General features: G+C 44.1%; 1 protein-coding gene across 1 annotated transcript in view; it reads right to left on the bottom strand.

Moving 5' to 3' along the window:
* Nucleotides 1-26601, bottom strand: part of LOC126251972 (glutamate receptor ionotropic, kainate 2) — a 403333-nt gene that overhangs the window by 137322 nt on the left and 239410 nt on the right. Inside the window, exons 8-10 of the mRNA XM_049953123.1 lie at nucleotides 22165-22368; nucleotides 16771-16974; nucleotides 6852-7055 (exon numbers count right to left, since the gene is read on the bottom strand). Of these exons, the coding sequence (XP_049809080.1) occupies nucleotides 6852-7055; nucleotides 16771-16974; nucleotides 22165-22368 (612 nt within the window). The remainder of the gene's footprint in view (nucleotides 1-6851; nucleotides 7056-16770; nucleotides 16975-22164; nucleotides 22369-26601) is intronic.

Genomic DNA, 26601 nt, shown 5'->3' with positions numbered 1-26601 from the left:
TCGCGTTCTCCGTTGTACCAGTTACTGTCATTCGTGTCCAGTGTAGTTAAATGGTTTAGTAACTATTCGGGCCAACCCTTGTTGTTCTCTAACAAACATTGAATCAGACAAGAAAATAACGTGATCGGAAGCAATTTCGCAAATATTAATTCACTCCCTCATGCTATTGCTCCTGGTACTCACAAGAATAATAGTGTTTTCCGCTATATAACAACAAGACAACACACCCCCCCCCCCCGCCCTTAGAGTGTGTGAGAAGAGCAAAAAATAATATTAATATTTTGTGCAGCCAAGCAAGATGCAGGAAGAGATCTTCATGAGACATGTGCTCGAAGAGAAAAGCGAGAACTGGGAGCCACGAAATATGCACAAAGGAGATCGTTTGTATAGATACTCCGAGAAAAATGTACGAAATGATAAAATTCCTTTGTTTCTAACGCGATAATATAATTTGTATAAGTAAGCCCTGAAAATTATGTTTCAAGGAAATTACAATTCGGGTGCAACGTAAGTCGTAAAGCGGCTACAAGACAAGAATTTGATTACGTATTGTTATTCTGTTCTGAATACTGTCCAGTATTACACTTTCTCCAGACGAGTCAACGCAAGTGGTTTATGGAAACGATTGTACTGGTTATGGATTGAGTAACGATTAGTAAATGGTTCAGAGATAAAGCAGATAATCCTATGAATATTCGAAAGTTAAACAAGCGTGTTAATGTAGTCTTTGGAGTGTCTTCTCCGCATTTCTAGGATACATATAAATAATGAAGACCCGAATGTGAACATGACTGTATGATATCGTGAAAATTGTTCCACATTTGTTACTTACCTGTAACACGTGCACACGTTTGTAATTCATCGCCGTTTCATGTAGTGTTTTCGTACTATTACGAAGCTACTATGCGATGCAAATAAAAACACTTATTCAGTTTTATATTATCTGTTACATGCCTTGTAACTATGTGGTTAGAAACCAGTTTACATGGTACTTTTACTGAGGTACTCCAAAAGAAGAAATTTGTTCGATGAGTAAAAAAAAATATTGACGTTTTGAGAGTTTTACTATTCCACTCATCCGTTGTTGAAACTAAATATGTTTGCTGCATCAAGACAAGTTTTTAAGTGTCATTGGCAAATTAGGGAACGTAATTCTCATTGCTCTGAATTAATACCTGGAGATTTCCCCATGAACTGCTGATCATTGTGTAAACAAAAATATCGTTAGAAAAGTCCGAGATCGTTGTGGAAGCACAGTAAAAGTTCCATAAAAAGTAACTTATGGTAAATGGGCCATATGTAGCTAGTGCTGCTGCGATATATAGGCTGTTTGACTTTTATAGCTACAAAAGAAACAAACAAAAATTCTTAGTAAACTTAGGTCCAGAAATAGTTTCCCAGATAGCACGTTTCACGACAGTATATGAACACCTTATAAACAGAGTCGCCCTGGATCCAAAATGCAGATGCGCACTCGATGACAATCATTGCAAGTGTTTCTCATGAAGTCGTTCATATGGAGGCAGGCTTCAGAACGTCTCCTCATTGACTTCCGCACTGTTGAAGAACCCCAGGCGAGTTCCGAAAGCCGTGACAACCACCAACAACGCGTTCCCGGAGTTCATAGACACCATCAGTACGCCTGGAGTACGAAAAGCCTTTTATATATCCCCACATAAAAATATCTGTCTGGTTTAAGTTGGGAGACCACGATCACCATGGTATTGGCCAGCCACGACCGATATACTTGTCAAAGATTCGTGCAACGTATTTAGCAATAGCTACACGAAAGTGTGCCGCTGCACCATCACCCTTGTACCACATACGCATGCTTCCACATTAAGGAGCAGACCTATGTTTATTTTATATAGTGGTTCATTTCGTTTGTACCCATAACGATCAAATACACAACGTTAGAAATGTCGTATCATTTGTCGACCATTTTCTTGCAGGTTCTGTACAATCTGGCAAAAAATACTGTTAATGATGTTCTTAGTTTCTCAAAGTTCTTACATTTAAACAATTCACAATTATTATGAAAAATCTTCATAATTATTATGCTCTTAGATTATAATGGGAAAACCCAAACGAGAAATGATGACAAAGTATAACAGCACCATGATTTAACACATACAATATTTAGTCTGCCATGCAACCAATTAAAGAGACGTGTAGTTTGTGTTAGTTTTAAATGCGTCTGAATACTTCATGCATCTGAACTTTCAAAGCATCCATGTAATATCACAGTATTATGATCATTTGAATGACAGGTGAATGAAATTCCTTCCGTGGATAGTCATATGTTACGAATGTGTTAAGTGTTAGTATGACTGAAGTTCGTCTTTAGTGGAGAGCGTCGTTCTCGGTAGAAAGACCTTCCACACATTGCGATAGATATTTACATTTCGCCCCTCCTGAAACATGGTGGCAGTAAGGAAGCCATTATTAAGAAGTACGGGCGGGTGTTATTCGACGTTATAGCTTGCGGCGAAGCGTAAAGGGGTTGAGTACAAATCTCGTGTCGGCCGCTACATTTTATACTGGAAGGTGGTGTGTGTTCTTACGGACATGTGGAACATAAGACAGTCCGCAGCTCGTGGTCGTGCGGTAGCGTTCTCGCTTCCCGCGCCCGGGTTCCCGGGTTCGATTCCCGGCGGGGTCAGGGATTTTCTCTGCCTCGTGATGAATGGGTGTTGTGTGATGTCCTTAGGTTAGTTAGGTTTAAGTAGTTCTAAGTTCTAGGGGACTGATGACCATAGATGTTAAGTCCCATAGTTCTCAGAGCCATTTGACCCATTTGAACATAAGACACCACTGGTGGTACAGCGGCCATAAAGGAACTAGATTACGAGAAATCAGGACTTCAGGGGCGAATCAGGACTTCAGGAGCCTACAGGTATTGAAATAAATCAGTGGCGAAAGTTCAATACTTGTTCCGGACTGGGTATCAAACCCGGATGCTCCTTTTCTAAAGAACGGTTGTCTTAACCGCCAGATGCGCTACCCGGCCAATCCAAAATCACAACCCTCCACATGCAATTAGCGCTCCCTTTCGCTAGCCTCACTATTCGCAGTATTGTCTAAGTCCCGCAGGTGTACGGAAGATGTTGTGCTTCCACACTGAAAGTACCCAGAGCCATCCTCAAAAATGGTTCAAATGGCTGTGAGCACTATGGGACTTAGCTTCTGAGGCCATCAGTCTCCTAGAACGTAGAACTACTTAAACCTAACTAACCTAAGGACATCACACACATCCATTCCCGAGGCAGGATTCGATCCTGCGACCGTAGCGGTCGCTCGGCTTCAGACTGTAGCGCCTAGTGAGTGATACAGACGAGAACCTACGTAATAGGGAAACCCCATAGAAGCCGTGTATGGCCAGGGATACATTTATGAAAGGTTTTTAAATATGTGGTAATTCAGGAAATGAGGCCACAGTAATTTTAATCTACCATCCTTCATAAATATTCATGGTAAGCCCAGTAGAACTTGAATATTGTTCATATCTATAATAGTTTAGGTTTTACTGTTGAAGTGAAATTAACAAGTTTTGTAACAAAGACCTGAATGCTAAAATCTGAACGCTTAGGTCCAGCTTAACGATCTACATTTCATATAGAAGTGCATCATTAAAATGACAAACTTTGTAAATAACTACTCTGTAACTTTATTTGCTTATGAGTATTTTCAGTTAAGCACCAGAACCTCATTTCCTCCGCACAAAACACATTGAAGGGTGACAGCGTGACACCTTATTGAATAATTAGGTAATAGCATATTTGTTGTAAAGTTTAGTGCAAATAGTCATATTTGTTCTTTATATATCAGAAAGCACATTGGTGCAAGCTACTGGCCATGACATTCAAAGTTAAGAAGGAACTTGTATTGTTTTTATGTAAAAGAATTTAATGTTTATTAAGTAATGGATATTACTGTTACTTTATTCAGAACGTGAACGTGGCCAAGTTCTGATTAATTATGTATGTTACAATGTAAAATAATGTAGAATAAGCTATTGCCAATCAGATGGAATTCTTCAGGAAAGGGAACTGCCCTAGTCAGTTAAGCGAGGACGTTCGGCGAGCGGGAAAACGCGGCCGGAGACGGGCAGAAAGGGACAGTTCGGATGGAGACGCGAAAGCGGACGGTCGGTCTTTAGGTATCTAGGAAGTGAAACGACATAGAACATTTCGCGTTGTGTGGTATCGCGGAACTTAGTCTCTGAGCGGTGAGCAGGCGCGCGCCTGGTGTGAACTTTAACTTTTCGCGAAGATAACGAGGTGGAATATTGGACTTGTATTTCACGATGAGATTGTGAATGATCGAACTGTGTCAAATGGAGTGTAACAGTAACTCTAAATACGACCACTTTCGCTATTAGTCTGCTTTTTAAATAAACATTATCCTAACCAAATCGCAACTGTGTGGCCTACATCATTTACAGGTCGTTAATTTAGTTCCCCATATTATTATTACTGTTACTATATGTGTATGTTATATTAACTTTGTATTTCGAAAACTTGCCATCAGCCACACAATTTAACCAAAGGGTCAAAAGTGTCTAAAAACACTAGACGAGTTTGAGCCAAGACATTTCGACGAAGGGTAACCGCATGTGAGCCCGAACATCTTTGGGACGTTAGCTTGCAGGCATATCAGTGCACACTCCGCTGCAGAGTGAAAGTTCCATTCCGCAACCATCCCCCAGGCTGTCGCTTAGCCATGTCTCCGCAATATCCTTTCTACCAGGAGTGCTAGTCCAGGGAGGTTCGCAAGAGAGCTTCAGTGAAGTTTGGAAAGTAGGTGCTGAGGTCGGGAATACAGCTGTGAGTAGAGGTCTTCAATCATGCCTGGGTTGCCCCCGAAAGGCAAAGGTGCCGAGTTCGAGTCTCATTCCGGTACTCAGTTTTCATCTAGTACGGGTATGCTCGAGAATGGCAGATCGCAGAACAATGATTTTAATTTTTTCTTTAGCTCCAAAGATGATCATAATACTGTGACACAGTTATACGTGGTCATTTTACGAGGTGCATTCAAGTTCTATGGCCTCCGATTTTTTTTCTCCGGACTGGAAAGAGATAGAAACATGCGCATTGTTTTAAAATGAGGCCGCGTTCATTGTCAATACGTCCCATAGATGGCAGCACCGTACGGCAGATGGAATTTTACCGCCAGCGGCGAGAATGAGAACTGTTTTAAATACTTAAAATGTCGAAGTTTTCCTTACTTGAACAGCGTGCAATCATTTGTTTTCTGAATTTGCGTGGTGTGAAACCAATTGAAATTCATCAACAGTTGAAGGAGACATGTGGTGATGGAGTTATAGATGTGTCGAAAGTGCGTTCGTGGGTGGGACAGTTTAATGAAGGCAGAACATCGTGTGACAACAAACCGAAACAACCTTGGGCTCGCACAAGCCGGTCTGACAACATGATCGAGAAAGTGGAGAGAATTGTTGTGGGGGATCACCGAATGACTGTTGAACAGATCGCCTCCAGAGTTAGCATTTCTGTGGGTTCTGTGCACACAATCCTGCATGACGACCTGAAAATGCGAAAAGTGTCATCCAGGTGGGTGCCACGAATGCTAACGGACAACCACATGGCTGCCCGTGTGGCATGTTGCCAAGCAATGTTGACGCGCAACGACAGCATGAATGGGACACTCTTTTCGTCGGTTGTGACAATGGATGAGACGTGGATGCCATTTCTCAATCCAGAAACAAAGCGCCAGTCAGCTCAAACGAAGTACACAGATTCACCGCCTACCAAAAAAATTTCGGGTAACCGCCAGTGCTGAAAAAATGATGGTGTCCATGTTCTGGTTGGTTCAAATGGCTCTGAGCACTATGGGACTCAACATCTTAGGTCATAAGTCCCCTAGAACTTAGAACTACTTAAACCTAACTAACCTAAGGACATCACACACACCCATGCCCGAGGCAGGATTCGAACCTGCGACCGTAGCAGTCCCGCGGTTCCGGACTGCAGCGCCAGAACCGCTAGACCACCGCGGCCGGCGGCCATGTTCTGGGACAGCGAGGGTGTAATCCTTACCCATTGCGTTCCAAAGGGCACTACAGTAACAGGTGCATCCTACGAAAATGTTTTGAAGAACAAATTCCTTCCTGCACTGCAACAAAAACGTCCAGGACGGGTTGCGCGTGTGCTGTTTCACGAAGACAACGCACCCGCACATCGAGCTAACGGTTCGCAACAGTTTCTTCGTGATAACAACTTTGAAGTGATTCCTCATGCTCCCTACTCACCTGACCTGGCTCCTAGTGACTTTTGGCTTGTTCCAACAATGAAAGACACTCTCCGTGGCCGCACATTCACCAGCCGTGCTGCTATGGCCTCAGCGATTTTCCAGTGGTCAAAACAGACTCCTAAAGAAGCCTTCGCCGCTGCCATGGAAAAATGTGTACGTCTGCAGGGCGATTACGTCGAGAAGTAACGCCAGTTTCATCGATTTCGGGTGAGTAGTTAATTAGAAAAAAAAATCGGAGGCCTTAGAACTTCAATGCACCTCGTAAAATATAGAATGATACAGGGTGCACAAAAGAGAACTGGTCTGGAAAAATATATCATGAGCCTTTAAGTTAGACAATGCTACTTACATCGTGTGCTCCGCCGGTGGATGATGTAAGTCAGTTCGCCTATCTTAAAGTGTGTGAAATATTTCCTGGGCCAGTTTTATTTTGCCTACTGTGTTTATAACATGTCTGCAGTAGCATACGTTACAGAGTGCGTTATAGCTTAGCTGTGCGCTACTGTGCCGAGTGAGTGGGCGTCGTGCCAGGTAGTGCGACTGGGTAGCGCGCGCAAGCGGCGGGGCGGCGCCACACAGACCTTGTCCATGAGCTGGCGCACGATGCCGTTCCACTCGCCCGTCTCCAGGTCGTAGACGCCGTACTTGCCGTCCGGCACCAGCTCGATGCGGTACTCGAAGCCGACCATGGCGGCGATCTCTCGCAGCAGGTCGATGCAGAAGCCCTCGTAGCGCGCGTTCCCCGTCAGGTTGGGCTGCGGCCGCAGCATCACGTACGGCGTCTCCTGTGGACGCCGCCCGCTCTAGCCGGTGCCGCTACGATCTATCGTTACTCTACGGGTCCGTGTCGTCACAACGGGGGAAGCACCGTTGCGGCAGTGCGGGACTAGAATCGGTTCTACGGGCAGTGCTGTGCGCTGCGAGTGGACTCGCTTCGGAGTGTGTCAACAGTGGAAGGAAACGGAACGGGGTCTTCGCCGAACCCCGAGGGAATACTGTCATAGCAGTCGGCGCGTACAACGTTGCCGTAGAAAGCTGTTGCCGGACGTTGTGATACGCATTACAAGCCTTCATGTGACTCATCCAAAATCTGGGGCAAATAGGTGATTAAATACGTAAATGTGGGTTGTTTCGGAGGGTATAACATTATACACAAGGTGTCATAAGAACATACAGGGTGAAAAGTATTTAAACCGACAAACTCTGGGAGTTTGTAGGGGACATCGAAACAAATATTTTTCCCTAATGTCATTCTTTCCTATGAGGCGTATTTAAACCGGTAGAGGAAGATTTCTCTGACGGCAAATTAATTAAACCAACAAACACTTTTCCATTTTTTTATGACCAAGAGACAACACAATCACACAACCCAATTTGAATTACAGTAGATTTTCAAAAATGCCTTCATTGACATGGAAACAAAGTTTACACCGTCGGATCATGTTCTGCCTGACACAGGCAAAAACCCCAGGAGTATCTTGAATTGTTCCTGCTGCTGCTACTATCCGGGGTACCAGATCCTCTTCTGATACAACAGGAGTTGTGTAAACAAGGTTGCGCATTTCTCCCCACACAAAAAAGTCCAGAGGGGACGTATCTGGGGATCGAGCAGGTCATAGTACAGGACCACCTTTGCCAATCCACGTTTTTGGGAACCGTCGGTCCAGGAATCGACGCACACGACGAATGAAGTGTGCTGGCGCCCGGTCACGTTGGAACCACATGCGTTGTCTTATAGGGAGCGGGACGTCTTCCTGCAAGTCTGGATATGCTCTGGCAGGAAAATTATAATAGTGCCTGCCATTTAATGGCCTAGGTAACAGATACGGCCCAATTAACCAGTCCCCAACAACACCGACTAACACATTAACGAAGAACCGCACTTCTACATCTACATCTACATCCATTCTCCGCAAGCCACCTGACGGTGTGTGGCGGAGGGTACCTTGAGTACCTCTATCGGTTCTCCCTTCTATTCATGTCTCGTGTTGTTCGTGGAAAGAAGGATAGTCGGTATGCCTCTGTGTGGGCTCTAATCTCTTTGATTTTATCCTCATGGTCTCTTCGCGAGATATACGTAGGAGGTAGCAATATACTGCTTGACTCTTCGGTGAAGGTATGTTCTCGAAACTTTGACAAAAGCCCATACCGAGCTACTGAGCGTCTCTCCTGCAGAGTCTTCCACTGGAGTTTATCTATCATCTCCGTAACGCTTTCGCGATTACTAAATGATCCTGTAACGAAGCGCGCTGCTCTCCGTTGGATCTTCTCTATATCTTCTATCAACCCTATCTGGTACGGATCCCACACTGATGAGCAGTATTCAAGCAGTGGGCGAACAAGCGTACTGTAACCTACTTCCTTTGTTTTCGAATTGCATTTCCTTAGGATTCTTCCAATGAATTTCAGTCTGGCATCTGCTTTACCGACGATCAACATTATATGATCATCCCATTTTAAATCACTCCTACTGCGTACTCCCAGATAATTTATGGTATTAACTGCTTCCAGTTGCTGACCTGCTATTTTGTAGCAAAATGATAAAGGATCTATCTTCCTGTGTATTCGCAGCACATTACACTTGTCTACATTGAGATTCAATCGCCATTCCCTGCACCACGCGTCAATTCGCTGCAGATCCTCCAGCATTTCAGTACAATTTTCCATTGTTACAACCTCTCGATACACCACAGCATCATCTGCAAAAAGCCTCAGTGAACTTCGGATGTCATCCACCAGGTCATTTATGTATATTGTGAATAGCAACGGTCCTACGACACTCCCCTGCGGCACACCTGAAATCACTCTTACTTCGGAAGACTTCTCTCCATTACATGCTGCGTCCTGTTATCTAGGAACTCCTCAATCCAATCACACAATTGTTCTGATAGTCCATATGCTCTTACTTTGTTCATTAAACGACTGTGGGGAACTGTATCGAACGCCTTGCGGAAGTCAAGAAACACGGCATCTACCTGTGAAACCGTGTCTATGGCCCTCTGAGTCTCGTGGACGAATAGCGCGAGCTGGGTTTCACATGACCGTCTTTTTCGAAACCCATGCTGATTCCTACAGAGTAGATTCCTAGTCTCCAGAAAAGTCATTATACTCGAACACAATACGTGTTCCAAAATTCTACAACTGATCTACGTTAGAGATATAGGTCTATAGTTCTGCACACCTGTTCGACGTCCCTTCTTGAAAAAGGGGATGACCTGTGCCCTTTCCCAATCCTTTGGAACGCTACGCTCTTCTAGAGACCTACGGTACACCGCTGCAAGAAGGGGGGCAAGTTCCTTCGCGTACTCTGTGTAAAATCGAACTGGTATTCCATCAGGTCCCGAGGCCTTTCCTCTTTTGAGCGATTTTAATTGTTTCTCTATCCCTCTGTCGTCTATTTCGATATCTACCATTTTGTCATCTGTGCGACAATCTAAAGAAGGAACTACAGTGCAGTCTTCCTCTGTGAAACTTGTTGTTGATCAATCCGCTGTGCGGCTCGTCCGTAGTGGTGCGCTACGTAGTACGCACCAACCGCATCAGTGTACTCACTGCATGTGTATCGCTCCATTAGTAAACAGAGACAATACACTACTACACTGGTGGACAGCAGTTGCCTACAACTGAAGAGCGTAATACGCCCTCTAACAACTGAAGATCGTAATACGGCCTCTAACAACTGAAGAGCGTAATACACACTCCACCATTTAAATAATCCTCATAGGAAAAAATGACATTAGGGAAAAATATTTGTTTTGATGTCCCCTACAGCCTCCCTGAGTTTGTCGGTTTAAATACTTTTTACCCTGTACACGGTTTTTACTCCAGCAAAAATTATTAATTAAACACAGAGGAATGAAGATATTGGCTGCAAGTGGGCATTGATGTAAATCAATGGGGAAAGTTGAAAACTTGTGCCGGAGCGGAAATTCGAACGCGGGTCTGCTGCTTACTTGGCAGATCCTCTGACCACTATGTCATCCGGCCACAGTGGTTATGAGAACTGCACGGGCAACCCTAGTACGCATCCCGTCAGCTCTAAATTCTCAACTTGTCCACACACTACGAATGTAAATGGCGCTTGCCCATATCCTCAATATTCGCGGCATTTCGCCGATTCCCGAAAGCGTTCGAGTCCGGTGTTCATCCGCACGGAATAGCTGACTGGCCGTGTTACGGGAATCGGCGAAATGCCGCGAGCAATGAGGATCCTGGGCCAGGGCAACTACATCCCTAGTGTATGGATAAGTTGAGAATTCGGGTCTGACGGGAGGCGTTCTAGGTTGCCATTGCAGTTCTTACAACCACTGTGGCCGGATGGCGTAGTGGTCACAGCGTCTGCCTAGCAAGCAGCAAACCGGCATTCGAATCCCGCTCCGGCACAAGTCCTCAACTTTCCTCATTGATTTACGTCAATCCCTACTTGCAGCCAATGTCTTTTAGTCCTTTGTGCTAAGGAAGATAAGGCTGATGTAGACGAATAAATAAAAATATTAAAAAATTCCTGTTATTTTTTCAACACACTTCGTATGAGCGTGTGTATGTGTGTCGTGTGGAATGGTAAGCATTTTCCAATAGTAAACGGTAAACACGTAAGCACGTAATTTTGTATTATTAATATGAATCGAATGACACCATTCTGATTCATCGATCAATTACATTCCTTTGTGATACATCCAGGGTATTCAGCGACTTATTCACAAGAAAATTATTGGTTCTTTTAGCAATAGTGGTAGGTTGTTATCAAAAATTTAAATTTGAAACAGAAAGAAAACTCAGAACAAGTAAGAAAATGCTGCTTGATAGCTACCAAAAATAATAAATGTATAGTCCTGAAAGTGAAAGAATAGGAGAAAACTAACTAAAAACAAAAAAAAAAAAGCAGAAAACGACACTACTTCCCATTGAGTTCGGCAATAGTAAATCGGCGGTTTAGTATAGACGCAGACAATTTTCGCTAGAAATGAGAAATTTTGTAATAAACATGAAGTCCATAGTCCAAATTCCAGTAGTGGAAAAGTTCCCGTAATTGGTCTCTGCCTGAAACCCTTACAGACGCCTATGTATGGCTAACCGTGGAAGTGAAAACAGGTGCCTGCAGATGACCTAATTGCCTGGAATATCAACAGGGTGTCACCTGATCCTATTGTGCGTAGCCAACACACACGCATCAACCGTGCAGTAAATCTTCACCTACCTATAAACTACGTGTCGCAATTCGGTGCATGTCGAGGGGTCTTCAAACCTACATAAGCGAAATCCTGTTCCGTTCAATTTGCGTAATGAGTGAGCGGCGAATAACAGCCTACTTGCCCATGTACGTGCCCTAATCTCGCGTATTGTATTCTGATGATCCCTAAGCGAGGTGTACAATGACTGAAAGACATTAGTCCTATTCTCCAAATATAGTTTCTCTAAATTTACAAAACAAGGTTTCTAGAAATCCGTATATTTGTCCGCCCCCTACTGTCGTGCGTAACTGCTAACCACTCAGAATTCTGGAACAGTACTCTGCAATTCCTCGCACTAGCATCTTACATGGAACTACCATTACAGAAGATCTATAATTTCTGCTAACCCTTCCAACGAATATAATGTGTTTCATTCACCTTCCCTCATACTGATTTCGCATTATTGTTCCTTTCCATATCTAGCCCCGCACTTTGACCAATCAAATCCGTCATTGGTGTCATCTACACCGGCCGTTGTTCGCTTTCTACAAATTGCAGCCGCGTCTTCTCATTCACGTAACCCATCAGTTGAAATCATGCGGTTGAGTACATAGCGTTCCGAATCACCCAATAAAGAAAAATCCCTGGTACTACCGGGAATCAAACCTGGTTCCCACAAATAGCAACCAAACGCGCTGACCATTAAGCAACAGAGGTAGACCCATTTCACATCGATTCTTAATATTGCTGAGAATGCGCTACGTAACAAAGAGAGCTAAGCATCTAGAATGGGAGGAGGTAACGAAGTGAAACTTCACCGGTTCAGGGGACCTGTGATGCTATTTCAGTTATTTCAAAATCGAGTCAAATTTCCTAAGAACTTGGTAGTACGAGCCCATTTATCAGTATGAGCAGCTTCCCCCTCTGGCGAGGTTGCATGCACTGATTCTGTTCGGAAGGGTCTCATAAAGCCATTGTGTCTTCTCCTGTGACAAGCTGGCCAACTGTAACTCTTCCTCGATATCATGGGTGCTGACGTCCGAAGTGATCTCACACGTGTTCTACTGGGGACGGGTCTGGAGTTCTTGTTGGACGTGGGAGTAGTCCAACATTAGGTAGTCAGTTGACAGATACACGTGCCATTTCTGGACGAGCATTGACCTGTTGAAAAGTGGCACCACGATACCGTCGCTTGAGAGGTAAAATATGAGGACTCAGGTTGACTATAACGTACTGTTGTGCGTTAAAGGTGCCTCAATCACTACCATTCGTGACACGAAGTCATACCCGACGGATTCCCACAGCATGACGCCAGGAATAACACTGCTGTGTCTCTCCAAAGCACTGGAGGGAATCATTCTAGCAAAGATATAACACAAGCGACTCTGGCAAAGGGCGGATTTTTATGGCGCGCGGTGTACCTGTCCAGCCATTCTACATCTACATCTACATCCATACTCCGCAAGCCACGTGGCGGAGGGTACCTTGAGTAACTCTATCGGTTCTCCCTTCTATTCCAGTCTCGTATTGTTCGTGGAAAGAAGGATTGTCGGTATGCCTCTCTGTGGGCTCTAATATCTCTGATTTTATCCTCATGGTCTCTTCGCGAGATATACGTAGGAGGGAGCAATATACTGCTTCACTCCTCGGTGAAGGTATGTTCTTGAAACTTCAACAAAAGCCCGTACCTAGCTACTGAGCATCTCTCCTGCAGGGTATTCCACTGGAGTGTATCTCTCATCTCCGTAACGCTTTCGCGACTACTAAACGATCGCGTAACTAAGCGCCCCGCTCTCCGTTGGATCCTCCCCATCTCCTCTATCAACCCTATCTGGTACGGACCCTACACTGCTGAGCAGCATCCAAGCAGTGGGCGAACAAGCGTACTGTAACCTACTTCCTTTGTTTTCGGATTGCATTTCCTTAGGATTCTTCCAATGAATCTCAGTCTGGCATCTGCTTTACCGACGATCAACTTTATATGATCATTTCATTTTAAATCACTCCTAATGCGTACTCCCAGATAATTTATGGAATTAAGTGCTTCCAGTTGCTGACCTGCTATACTTGTAGCTAAATGATAAGGGATCTTTCTTTCTATGTATTCGCAGCACATTACACTTGTCTACATTGAGATTCAATTGCCATTCCCTGCACCATGCGTCAATTCGCTGCAGATCCTCCTGCATTTCAGTACAATTTTCCATTGTTACAACCTCTCGATATACCACAGCATCATCCGCAAAAAGCCTCAGTGAACTTCCGGTGTCATCCACAAGGTCATTTACGTATATTGTGAATAGCAACGGTCCTACGACACTCCCCTGCGGCACACCTGAAATCACTCTTACTTCGGAAGACTTCTCTCCATTGAGAATGACATGCTGCGTTCTGTTATCTAAGAACTCTTCAATCCAATCACACAATTGGTCTGATAGTCCATATGCTCTTACTTTGTTCATTAAACGACTGTGGGGAACTGCATCGAACGCCTTGTGGAAGTCAAGAAACACGGCATCTACCTGTGAACCCGTGTCTATGGCCTTCTGAGTCTCGTGGACGAATAGCGCGAGCTCGGTTTCACACGATCATCTTTTTCGAAACCCGTGCTGATTCCTACAGAGTAGATTTCTAGTCTCCAGAAAAGTCATTATACTCGAACAAAAATCGTGTTCAAAAATTCTACAACTGATAGACGTTAGAGATATAGGTCTATAGTTCTGCACATCTGTTCGACGTCCCTTCTTGAAAACGGGGATGACCTATGCCCTTTTCCAATCCTTTGGAACGCTACGCTCTTCTAGAGACCTACGGTACATCGCTGCAAGAAGGGGGGCAAGTTCCTTCTCGTACTCTGTGTAAAATCGAACTGGTATCCCATCAGGTCCAGCGGCCTTAGCTCTTTTGAGCGATTTTAATTGTTTCTCTATCCCTCTGTCGTCTGTTTCGATATCTACCATTTTGTCATCTGCGCGACAATCTAGAGAAGGAACTACAGTGCAGTCTTCCTCTGTGAAACAGCTTTGGAAAAAGACATTTAGTATTTCGGCCTTCAGTCTGTCATCCTCTGTTTCAGTACAATTTTTGGTCGCAGAGTGTCTGGACATTTTGTTTTGATCCACCTACCGCTTTTGACATATACTGTTTCAGTACCATTTTGGTCGCAGAGTTTCTGGACATTTTGTTTTGATCCACCTACCGCTTTGACATAAGACCAAAATTTCTTAGGATTTTCTGCCAAGTCAGTACATAGAACTTTACTTTCGAATTCATTGAACTCCTCTCGCATAGCCCTCCTCACACTACATTTCGCTTCGCCTAGTTTTTGTTTGTCTGCAAGGCTTTGGCTATGTTTATGTTTGCTGTAAAGTTTCCTTTACTTCCGTAGTAGTTTCCTAACTCGGTTGTCGTACCACGGTGGCTCTTTTCCATCTCTTACGATCTTGCTTGGCACATACTCATCTAACACATATTGTACGATGGTTTTGAACTTTGTCCACTAATCCTCAACACTATCTGTACTCGAGACAAAACTATTGTGTTCAGCCATACGGTACTCTGAAATCTGCTTTTTGTCACTTTTGCGAAACGGAAAAATATTCCTACCTTTTTTAATATGTCTATTTACGGCTCAAATCATCGATGCAGTAACCGCTTTATGTTCGCTGATTCCCTGTTCTACGTTAACTGTTTCAAATAGTTCGGGTCTCTTTGTCACCAGAAGGTCTAATATGTTATCGCCACGAGTCGGTTCTCTGTTTAACTGCTCAAGGTAGTTTTCAGATAAAGCACTTAAAAAAATTTCACTGGATTCTTTAAAATGCTCGTGTCTTAAGCGCCTACGGATAGTGTTTGAATACAGTGAAACTATGAATGTCGACAACCTGTGGAACATCGATATCCGTCGCAGAGCGTAGAGTTCAGAGGCTTGCCGACTCGGTAAAAAAAGAAAGGCGACTACTTGTGGCAGATCCGGTGAGAAAGTGCATTGCTGTTGCTGGCACAAGGGATTCGAAGCACATCGTTCTGTGGACATTGTTAAATATGTCGCTTTGCAGTAGATGACGCGTGTTCCCCTGCCGACACAACGGCGTCGTCGATTACGAATGCAGCCAGTATGGAATCGTCTAATTTGGACCATGCACCAATGGAAACATGTTACATGGTGAGATGAATCCCGTTTCTTGTTACAGCAGGTCGATGGTGGTGTCCGGATACCTCATATCGAGACAATGGCTGCTCGAAAGATGTACCACACCATGAACGCAGGCCCTTGCCACAGTATTAAGCCACGGAGGACATTCACATGAGCTGCCATGGAACCTGTGGTAGTAATCGAAGGCACTATGGTAACTATGGGCTAAATAAACATTATTGCTGATTACCTGTATCCCTTAATTCTTCCCCGATGTCGATGGCACCTGCAGCAGGATAAGTGACCATATCACAAAGCGAGAATCATGCCAGTGTAGTCTGAAGAGCAAAACTGACATCATGTTAATATCTTGGGCAACAAATTCACCGCATCTGAATACGATGGAGCAAATTTGGGTCGCTATAGCGTGCCAGCTCCACGGCTACACACCACGGCCTCTTAAATTATGGGAAGCGTTTGGCCTGTGCATAGACTTGTGGTGCATTACACCTCCAGAATCCTACCAAATATATGTCGAATCCATGCCATAATTTGGAATGACACTAACTCTTCACTAAACAGTCTCTTATTTTTATACTGTAGGTGTTTTTCTTGTCACAGTTATTAGCTAACCTAAAGCAAGGAGATCAAGCATGTTGTCTGTCTGTGGATAGTGTAAAATTTGTTCTGTACTTGATGGTATTATAAAAGTTTCTGTTTCGTAGTTTATGAAGCAGAGATTGTCGACCAGCACAGCAGCTGTCTAAAGGACCCTAGAAAACCTCCCAAAAACCACAGTCGGTCTGACTGGTGTACCAGACCAACGGTCGTTAAATCGTCACGCAGCTCCATTCTGTGTTAGACTCACCTCTTCGCCCAGACAGCTAGCACGGTGCGTGGTGAACTATATTACAGGTGCGTTATTTCTGTACTGGAACTATAGAGGAGCGAACTGTGTGGGCGTTATTTACAGTCACGCCGTGAAACGTGAGAGTGGTTGGGGACACAGAACAGTTCTACAGCAATACCACAACTGTTGGCTATGTAGGTTTACGATGTATAGCACTACCAGGTAAGTACCGTTTGTTCACACCTGCTCTACGGGTCCAGGTGAACACTAAGGTGCTAGCGGAACCTGGGGAGTGCACATAATGGTCCAGTGCTGGGACGCAGCGCCGAAAGGAACCCACGTACGTGCTTCATGAGGTGCAGCACCATGCCGTTCCACTCGCCAGTGATGGGATCCTGGGCGCCGTACTTGCGATCGGGCACCAGATCCAGGATGTAGTCGAAGCCCACGTCGCGAGCGATGCGCTCCAACAGGTCCACGCAGAATCCGTAGAAACGATCGTTCCCCGTGTAGTTCTTGCCGTAGTGCATCATCACGTACGGGATCTCCTGCATCCCCACATCCATTACAAGGGACATTTCACACAGAAAAATTAGGATAAACTTCTTGACATGAGACTCCTGTACTTCCTCGGTGTTTAGCAGGATTCTGAATAAAAAAGTTCGTCGCCTACGATCTGATACTGTGTCTAATTAAACTGTATCGAACTAGCCTGACGTTTGCAGCTGTACGTCTGTTGCTTCCAAGAAAACGTTATGATCTTCAGGAGAAAGGGCCAAGAAAGAGGAAGCGAAAGAAAGATATCAAGTTGAAACAGTAGCTGATGAAGCAGAGTTGGAAAGAATATTCTCAAGCAAAAGAAATAAAGATAGTAACAAACAAACACAGCAATAAAACATCTTAACATTCAGATAAATATAAAAGTAAAGGAATTGTTCATCTCTGATCTTCTACAGCTATATTCTGGATGAAACCGTAAGAATCTAGAACGAAATAATATCTGAACATAGAATTTCACAAGTAATGCTAGAGGAAAAGAACGCAACTATTAATGTAAATTTCTAAGTTAAGACTGCAGAATCTCCCAGTGGTATCACTGGATAAAAAGTTCTGGCGTTTCCAGCCGCGTCAAGTGATTAAAATTAAATACAGACACTTGACGCGGCTGTATAACCCAAGAACATTTTAAATTACTCAGCATTAGCTGATGATGTCGTTGTACTCCTGGTAAGCTTAAAGACTGCGTAGATCGTAGTTAGTCTCTTGGTGGAGGTAGCCAACAAAACAAATCCAGGTAAATCTGTATGGAAAAAATTGAAACCATGAAAATTCTCGAAATTTTTAATAACAGGGTTTGGTCAAAACGGTGTACAAGGATACACTAAAATCTTTGCCGAAATGGTTCAAGAAAATGGTTTTGAAATCTCTTTCTCGGACAAAACAATACGTGTGTAAATGCCAAGCACTGAGTTACAAGTTAAATGATCTAAAAATACTGTATTTTAAAAAGAGAATTAAATTCTAAACGCTGCGTTCAATACAAACGATAACTCAAGGAAATTGAGAGTTAATGTTGAGATATGTCACAAGAAGGGATACTTATATTATTCAGTCATATGCATAAAATGGGTGACAAGAAGGGAACGAAAAAGATGTTCCGAAACATTTGTCGATTGAAGTTAACAACAAGCTATATCAACAAAATAACGAAGAAACACATAACAAGAGGAAATAGTAGATGGAGAAGTTCTTAGTATAAAAGGGTGCTACATGGAATATACGAAGGAAGGAATGAAGGGATAAAAACTAAATCGAAGCTACCTGAGAAGAGTAAAATGAAACACAGTGAAAATATAACGAATGTGTGAGAGAAACGTTGAAATAACGACGTAATGTGATGAACTACACTGAAGCGCCAAATAAACTGGTATAGGCATGCGTATTCAAATAAAGAGATATGTAAACAGGCAGAATACGGCGTTGCCGACAGCAACGCCCGTATATAAGACTGTGTCTAGGGCAGTTGTTAGATCACTTACTGCTGCTACAACGGCAGGTAATCAAGTTCTAAGTGAGTTTGAACGTGGTGTTATACACTCCTGGAAATTGAAATAAGAACACCGTGAATTCATTGTCCCAGGAAGGGGAAACTTTATTGACACATTCCTGGGGTCAGATACATCACATGATCACACTGACAGAACCACAGGCACATAGACACAGGCAACAGAGCATGCACAATGTCGGCACTAGTACAGTGTATATCCACCTTTCGCAGCAATGCAGGCTGCTATTCTCCCATGGAGACGATCGTAGAGATGCTGGATGTAGTCCTGTGGAACGGCTTGCCATGCCATTTCCACCTGGCGCCTCAGTTGGACCAGCGTTCGTGCTGGACGTGCAGACCGCGTGAGACGACGCTTCATCCAGTCCCAAACATGCTCAATGGGAGACAGATCCGGAGATCTTGCTGGCCAGGGTAGTTGACTTACACCTTCTAGAGCACGTTGGGTGGCACGGGATACATGCGGACGTGCATTGTCCTGTTGGAACAGCAAGTTCCCTTGCCGGTCTAGGAATGGTAGAACGATGGGTTCGATGACGGTTTGGATGTACCGTGCACTATTCAGTGTCCCCTCGACGATCACCAGTGGTGTACGGCGAGTGTAGGAGATCGCTCCCCACACCATGATGCCGGGTGTTGGCCCTGTGTGCCTCGGTCGTATGCAGTCCTGATTGTGGCGCTCACCTGCACGGCGCCAAACACGCATACGACCATCATTGGCACCAAGGCAGAAGCGACTCTCATCGCTGAAGACGACACGTCTCCATTCGTCCCTCCATTCACGCCTGCCGCGACACCACTGGAGGCGGGCTGCACGATGTTGGGGCGTGAGCGGAAGACGGCCTAACGGTGTGCGGGACCGTAGCCCAGCTTCATGGAGACGGTTGCGAATGGTCCTCGCCGATACCCCAGGAACAATAGTGTCCCTAATTTGCTGGGAGGTGGCGGTGCGGTCCCCTACGGCACTGCGTAGGATCCTACGGTCTTGGCGTGCATCCGTGCGTCGCTGCGGTCCGGTCCCAGGTCGACGGGCACGTGCACCTTCCGCCGACCACTGGCGACAACATCGATGTACTGTGGAGACCTCACGCCCCACGTGTTGAGCAATTCGGCGGTACGTCCACCCGGCCTCCCGCATGCCCACTATACGCCCTCGCTCAAAGTCCGTCAACTGCACATACGGTTCACGTCCACGCTGTCGCGGCATGCTACCAGTGTTAAAGACTGCGATGGAGCTCCGTATGCCACGGCAAACTGGCTGACACTGACGGCGGCGGTGCACAAATGCTGCGCAGCTAGCGCCATTCGACGGCCAACACCGCTGTTCCTGGTGTGTCCGCTGTGCCGTGCGTGTGATCATTGCTTGTACAGCCCTCTCGCAGTGTCCGGAGCAAGTATGGTGGGTCTGACACACCGGTGTCAATGTGTTCTTTTTTCCATTTCCAGGAGTGTAGTTGGCGCACTAGCGATGGAACACAGCATCTCCGAGGTAGCGATGAAGTGGTGATTTTCCAGTACTACCGTTTGACTAGTGTACCGTGAATGTCAGGAATCCAGTAAAACATCAAGTCTCCGATATCGCAGCGGCCAGAAAAAGATGCTGCAAGAAAGAGACCAACGACGACTGAAGAGAATCGTTCAACGTGACAGAAATGCAACCCTTCAGAAAACTGCTGTAGATTTCAAATCCGGGCCATCAACAAGTGTCAGCCTGGCAACCATTCAACAAAACGTCATCAATACTGGCTTTCAGAGCCGAAGGCCCACTCGTGTACCCTTCATGACTACACGGCACACGCACTTTACGCCTCTCCTGAGCCCGTAAACATTGACATTGGACTGTTTATGACTGGAAACATGTTTCCTGGTCGGACGAGTCTCATTTCGAATTGTATCCAGCTGATGGACGTGTACGGGTACGGAGAAAACCACATGAATCCACGGACCCTGCATGTCAGAAGGGGACTGCTAAAGCTCGTGGAGTCTCTGTAATGGTGTGGAGCGAGTTCAGTTGGAGTGATATGGGATCTCTGGTACGCCTAGATACGACTCTAACAGGTGTCACGTACGTAATCAGCGTTCAGAATTGCTACAGAGTGGCTCCAGGAACACTCTTCTGAGTTGAAAACCTTCCGTTGGCCACCAAACTCCTCAGACATGAACAGCATTGCCCATATCTGGGATTCCTTGAAACGAGCTGTTAAAAAGAGCTCTCCACCCTCTTGTACTCTTACAGATTTATGAACAGTCCTGTCGGACTCTTGGTGTCATTTCACTCAAGCACTACTTCAGACATTAGTGGAGCCCATGCCACGTCGTGTTGCGGCACTTCTGCGTGTTCGTGGGGGCCCTGCACGATATTAGGTATGTGTACCAGTTTCTTTGGCTCTTCAGTGTATATTTGGAGCGTTCAATGCACAAGGCATTATCATGAGAATAAGAAATAAATTAACACTGCCTCTTCTGATGTCGTGTACGACAGTAGCAGTGTTAAGTTATCGGATAGTGAACAAAAGGCAAAGCATGTGGTTCAGAAGGAGATGATGATATAATGGGTTGACACATCGCCGAAGGATGTTGACAACTTGCGTCATATTCAAAAAAATGAATCTCGATGACACTGAGAACATTAACACATAACGGAAGAAAACGTCCATTAATACGCACATGGTAGAAATAGGAATCAACAAAAAATTCCGTGAGACATCCACGATGGAGAAATTAATTTCCACACTCATGCACCGTCGCGGACTGTTTGTTTACACATACTCTGTGGCATCAATGTCAACAAGGAATGCACTTTGAACTATTGAAATGAAGCAATAATATTTCAGTGGAAAGTTCCTGCAGTGATACAGGCGTTATTTCTGTTGAATAGGTTTAGTAAATAGATCCCCTGCGTGATATGTAGATTGATGAAAAAAACTACTCTACTGATACAATCGAAGAATGTTACTAGGCTGATGATTTCTAAAATAATAGCTCTACAGTTTCTTGATGAAGCTTATAACAAAATACTTTCATCAGAATTGATCATCAGTGTTTACGTGTTCTAAAAGTGACATAAAATCAGGAGCAAGTTGCTGTAAAGTTTTCTCTACAAACGTATATTCTCAGTTGAGGCTGTGTTTTGCTGCAGTTAATCACTTTTGGTCCCATAAATAAATAAAAATTAATTTCCATCCCCTGTTTCCGATTAAAGTTTACAGGAGGTTCTGCAAGCTAAGTGCTGGGATCGGCAATGATAATGAAACAATAAATAAATGTTTAAATAAACGCAGACTGAAGATCATGGCCACAACACTCGTAAAAACTTCACAATATTTCAACATCGTTGTCCAACTAGAACCCAAAGTGTTTTTCCTTGTTATTAGGACAATAGAGTGAAAACAAGTAGCGTACCAAGCAAAAGATTGCACAAGAATCCCAAGCTGTTGGAAAGATTGCAATATAATAAAGGGATAGAAGGTATTTGAAGATGTCAAATAGGGGGAGGAACATTACGAAAAATTAAAACAATGATGAGAGAACTGCAGTGTTATACTGAACGTCATTAACTTCAATAATGAAGATTAAATTTTCGTGACTGTATATTATACTTTCCGTTAGCTCTCGATGTGCAAGTACGGCAAATTGTGTGAGCAAAACTGGATAAGGCAGGTCAGAAACTCACCAGTATTGTGATGACGACCAGTGTGACGTTCATGGTGCCCGGGTCGAAGAAGGCGGCGCGGTCGGTGATGTTGACCCCGGAGCCGGGGCTCCACTCGCCGACCTTGACGAGCGCGTGCTGCTTCAGCTTCAGCAGGTCCAGCTTGAACTGGATGCGTCGGCCTTCTTTGAACTCGATCGGCCCGCTGAGCCCTTTCAGCTCCACCTGTACACATGGGAGCAGCTTTACTTTTTAACAGCGACGTAGCAATATGCATTCTTGATGATTCCTTGTACTTCAGTTACTGAAGTGATAATGATTATGATGATGAATATGGTTTGTGGGACGCTCAACAGCGCGGTTATCAGCGCCCGTACAAATTGATAATCTTTTCACGTCCCACTCTCACCGTTTTCCTGAATGATGATGATATGATGAGGACAACACGTACACTCACTCCTCGGGCTGAAAAAATCAGCGACCCGGCCGGGAATCGAACCTGAGATCCCGTACTCTAAGGGCAGCAACGCTAACCACCAGACATGAACTGCCAACATTACTCAAGTGTGATCGAAACCTATAAATACTGATGGTTCCGCCTTAAAATCGAGGATCACTAGAGCAAGTTTACAGTATGAAGCCCAGTTTCGGGTCCATCTTTGTGTGTGTCTTAAAGGTCCTAATCCCTCCCCCACCGCTTCCCAGCCCGCCTCCATCCCCCCTTCCCTATCATTCCCCAAATCACACTTGTGTAGTGCACCTCACTTGTGTTACTGTGTAGCACGACTTTAATTGCATTATTTAAGGGGAGGTTTGCTATCTTTTTGGTTCAAAAAATCGATTTATTTTAAATTGCATTATTGGATCCATAAAACTGTTTACAATCCACCCCTGAAACGGTTTTTCCGAATACGGAAAGGAAATGTTTGTTATTCTCGGATGAACAAAAAAATGCACCTGCCTGAAATCGGCCTTTTTCATGCACTAGTTTGTTTCGGGAATTTCGACTTTGTAGCCGCGAAAAATTATTCTATGTTCTTGCCCATGACTAAAAGTGATAAAGTGATCAAGGAGTTTACGACGTGCTACGGCTTGGCAATCCAACGGCATTCCAATTCAGTGGAACAGATGAAGAAGGCAATATGCGCAACGTATTTCCACAAGTGATCGACGGATGGACACCCACAACACCAAAATTGTTCGGCTGGGGAAACTAGTTGGTGCAAGTGGCGCATTGCAGAGGCTACCGAACATCTGGACGAATATCTACACGACCAGCCGTTCTCCAAAGAAGTTAAAAAAGTGATTCATCCGATCTACGAGGCCCTTTCGGAGGACAAGTTATTGTACCGGTGCTTGGGAGGAAACACACAAAATTCAAATGAAAGTCTGAACGCGTGTGTTTGGAAGCAGCATTGCGCACATCTGATAATGTAATGTAAATTAACTGTAACTAATCTGTTCAAGAATCCCCCCAATAATAATTTTTGTTTTCAAACCAAGCATTTTAACAAAACAAACATTTTATTGAAAGAAATATTTCCCTTGGTATTCCTTAAAGAAAAGTCTCCCTTAAATTCAAAATTTTTGCAATGCATTTCCTTCGAGCTATGGCGAAAAATAAGAGCAGATGCAGCTTTACTGAGGTAAGAATTTGAGTTTCATTATTGCACAGGGCCTAAGATCGACATGGCGGCGATGGCGAGGCATTGCAGAGTCTCTGACCAGAGAGCTATTTGTCGTTCCTAGTCTGCGCTTGACTGCGCGAGAGTTCAGTTCAGTTGCGAGGCAGTTGCGCTCGAGTCGCAGTAGTGGCAGTTGCGGTCGAGTCGCAATAGAGTTCAGTTGCATGTAGGGAGTTAGCTGTTGTGTGTGAGGAGTCGGCGGGCGTCGACATGGCACTCTGGTCAAGATTCAGGACTAGGTATATTTTTTAAATAAGGTAATGAAGCAGCATTGCGCACATTTGATAATGTAATGTAAATTAACTGTAACTAATTTGTTCAAGAATCGCCCCAATAATAATTTGTTTTCAAACCAAGCACTTCAACAAAACAAACATTTTATTGAAAGAATATTTGCCTTCCATTTCCTTTAAAGAAAAATTTACTTAAGTTCATACAATGTTTGCGATGCATTTCCTCCAAGCTATGGCGAAAAATAAGAGCAGATACAGTTTTACTGAGGTAAGAATTTGAGTTTAATTATTGCACAGGGCCTAAGATCGACATTTCGGTCAATTTGCGTTTTCATTGTCACTGAGATTTCATTTTCATTGAATTGTGTTTCATTTTGTGGGCAGCTTACACTTGGGTCAGATTGCTAATTTTTATTTAATTGTCATTGTCATTAAATTTATTTGCTGGGAGGTTACATTAGGTTCTATTCTCGTTAACATTCAATTATTGTCTTTCAAAATTCTCTGGGCAGGTTACACTATTGTCTTTTGAAATTTCTCATGGGAGGTTACAAAGTTGCATAATATTGCATTTATAAGTAGCCAAAACTTTAAACGCGTTTTTCTCGAAATGACTTTTTTTATCACGCGGTATGGTAACTTCAAATCTACTGAACCTATTGGCATGGTTCTTTGTTTCCGACGAAGCTAACTAAATTGTGTGGGAGTTTTACCACTTTTATTCCAATCCATCAACTATAAATATTTTTTACTTGGCTGACGAAGTGGAAAAATCGATGAAAAAACCCTATTTTTTCCAGTGGCCGCCATTTTGTTTCCCATGCTCGAAATAACACAAACGAGGTACAACTCCTAAAAAATCTTAAATGCTTCGCTAACGCCAACTCAATTTTGATTTGAGACGAGCCGGCTCAGCTGTGACTTACCTCGCGTGGAGGTCTACATCGAAATTTTGTTTCGTTCCGACGGCACTTCCGCCTTTGCTCTTCAACATTTCCGATCCAAAAAATTCCAGTTTGTAGAGGAAATATCAATAAACATTTTGACGAAATTTGACATTGATATCTATAACACATTCATAGAACAAAGTTCTCAAAGACCATGTTTTTTTTCGGGCCAAAGATGGTCAACCTCCCCTTAATCAGTTTACAGAACGGTATTCCTATCAGCAGCGCCTATCATTTTCGTATTAATGAGTCTAGTCATAGAGTTGAAACTCTCACAGAATAACACTAAACGTTGCTCCAAACCCATCGTTCCGACAAAAGTTTTTGGAAGGTCGGTCTAGATCGAAAGACAACGGCCGGAACTGGACATCTCTTCTCAAATTTACCTAATTGTGAAATGGTTTGGTGAGTTACAAGAGTTCACGCATCCCTCATGAGTAGCTAATAAACGAAGATACAAATAGCAAGTTACACACATAACTGAACTAGAGACAGGTCCGTGCAGGAGAGAAAACGATTCTACAGGGCTCTGTAGGAGAGGGAACGATTCTATACCCATCACGAATTGAATAGTTCAAATTTATACGAGACCTGGATGTCGTCAGATCTTGTGTTACATGTCGGCGTGATAATCAAGCGTAGGGGAGGCAACATCAGCGCATCATCTCCGAGGTCTGGTAACCTGTTCGCTTTTCACAAGCCAGCTTATCAAGTGTATTCAGCTTCGAGTGTAATACTGTAGAAAAGTGATTAACAGAAATTGCATACTCTCTACTATATGTTGTATAGTGACTTGCAGAGTCTCTGTTATGCTGAAAGAAAATGATGAACATTATGACCAACTCTTAGAGTTTGGGTGTAAAATCTCTGCTGTGATAAAGCAAAATATTATTACCATTATGACCAACTGTTTAGCAGCGTTTTGGTCTATCTTTGGAAAGCAATACACTAGAGATTCTTCAGTGCGTAGATTCGATAAGTCCTTTGTAGTTATTCTGAGAGATGTGGCACAAAAAGTGTAAAGACAAGGCTTGCAATTGTCTAAAAAATCGGGCCCGTCGACCGCCTGAGAGCAACCGGCAACCGATTGGGTCCTGATTTGTACATCGGGTTCCGATCATACCAGCGTAGTGGCCACGACATAAAGTCGAGTTCACTATCATGATCCTCAACCCATTGCAAGGCGGGTTTGGCCTGTCGCATAATCAGTTATGTAGCTAGAAGATATCAGGCATGAAGAGATACTGGCACTCCGCAATAATGGTCACGCTGTCCGCAGCTGCATCGTACATTCGACTACTACCAAAGTTTCCGTGGAAGCCTAGGTAATGAACCCCCCCTGCCCTCCCCTCCCACGCCCAGATCGCGAAACAGTCAACATCGGCCTGCGTCCCTGGCGAGGTGCATGTTTCGGGCAACCTTTCGCCTGAATTACGCCATAGCCGGATACGACCTTCTACGTCACCAAACAAGAAAGGTGATTCACCTGACTGGGCGACATGTTGCAACTGATTCACGATTCAATCTCGATGATCCCGCGACAATTGCAATCGTAACTGGGTCAGCAAGGGAACACGATGATGTCAGCTGCTG

The sequence above is a fragment of the Schistocerca nitens genome, chromosome 1 (genome assembly GCF_023898315.1).
Source record: "Schistocerca nitens isolate TAMUIC-IGC-003100 chromosome 1, iqSchNite1.1, whole genome shotgun sequence".
Classification (NCBI taxonomy): domain Eukaryota; kingdom Metazoa; phylum Arthropoda; class Insecta; order Orthoptera; family Acrididae; genus Schistocerca; species Schistocerca nitens.
Note: the sequence above shows the minus strand (reverse complement) of the source record. Positions and strands in the feature narration are given on the sequence as shown.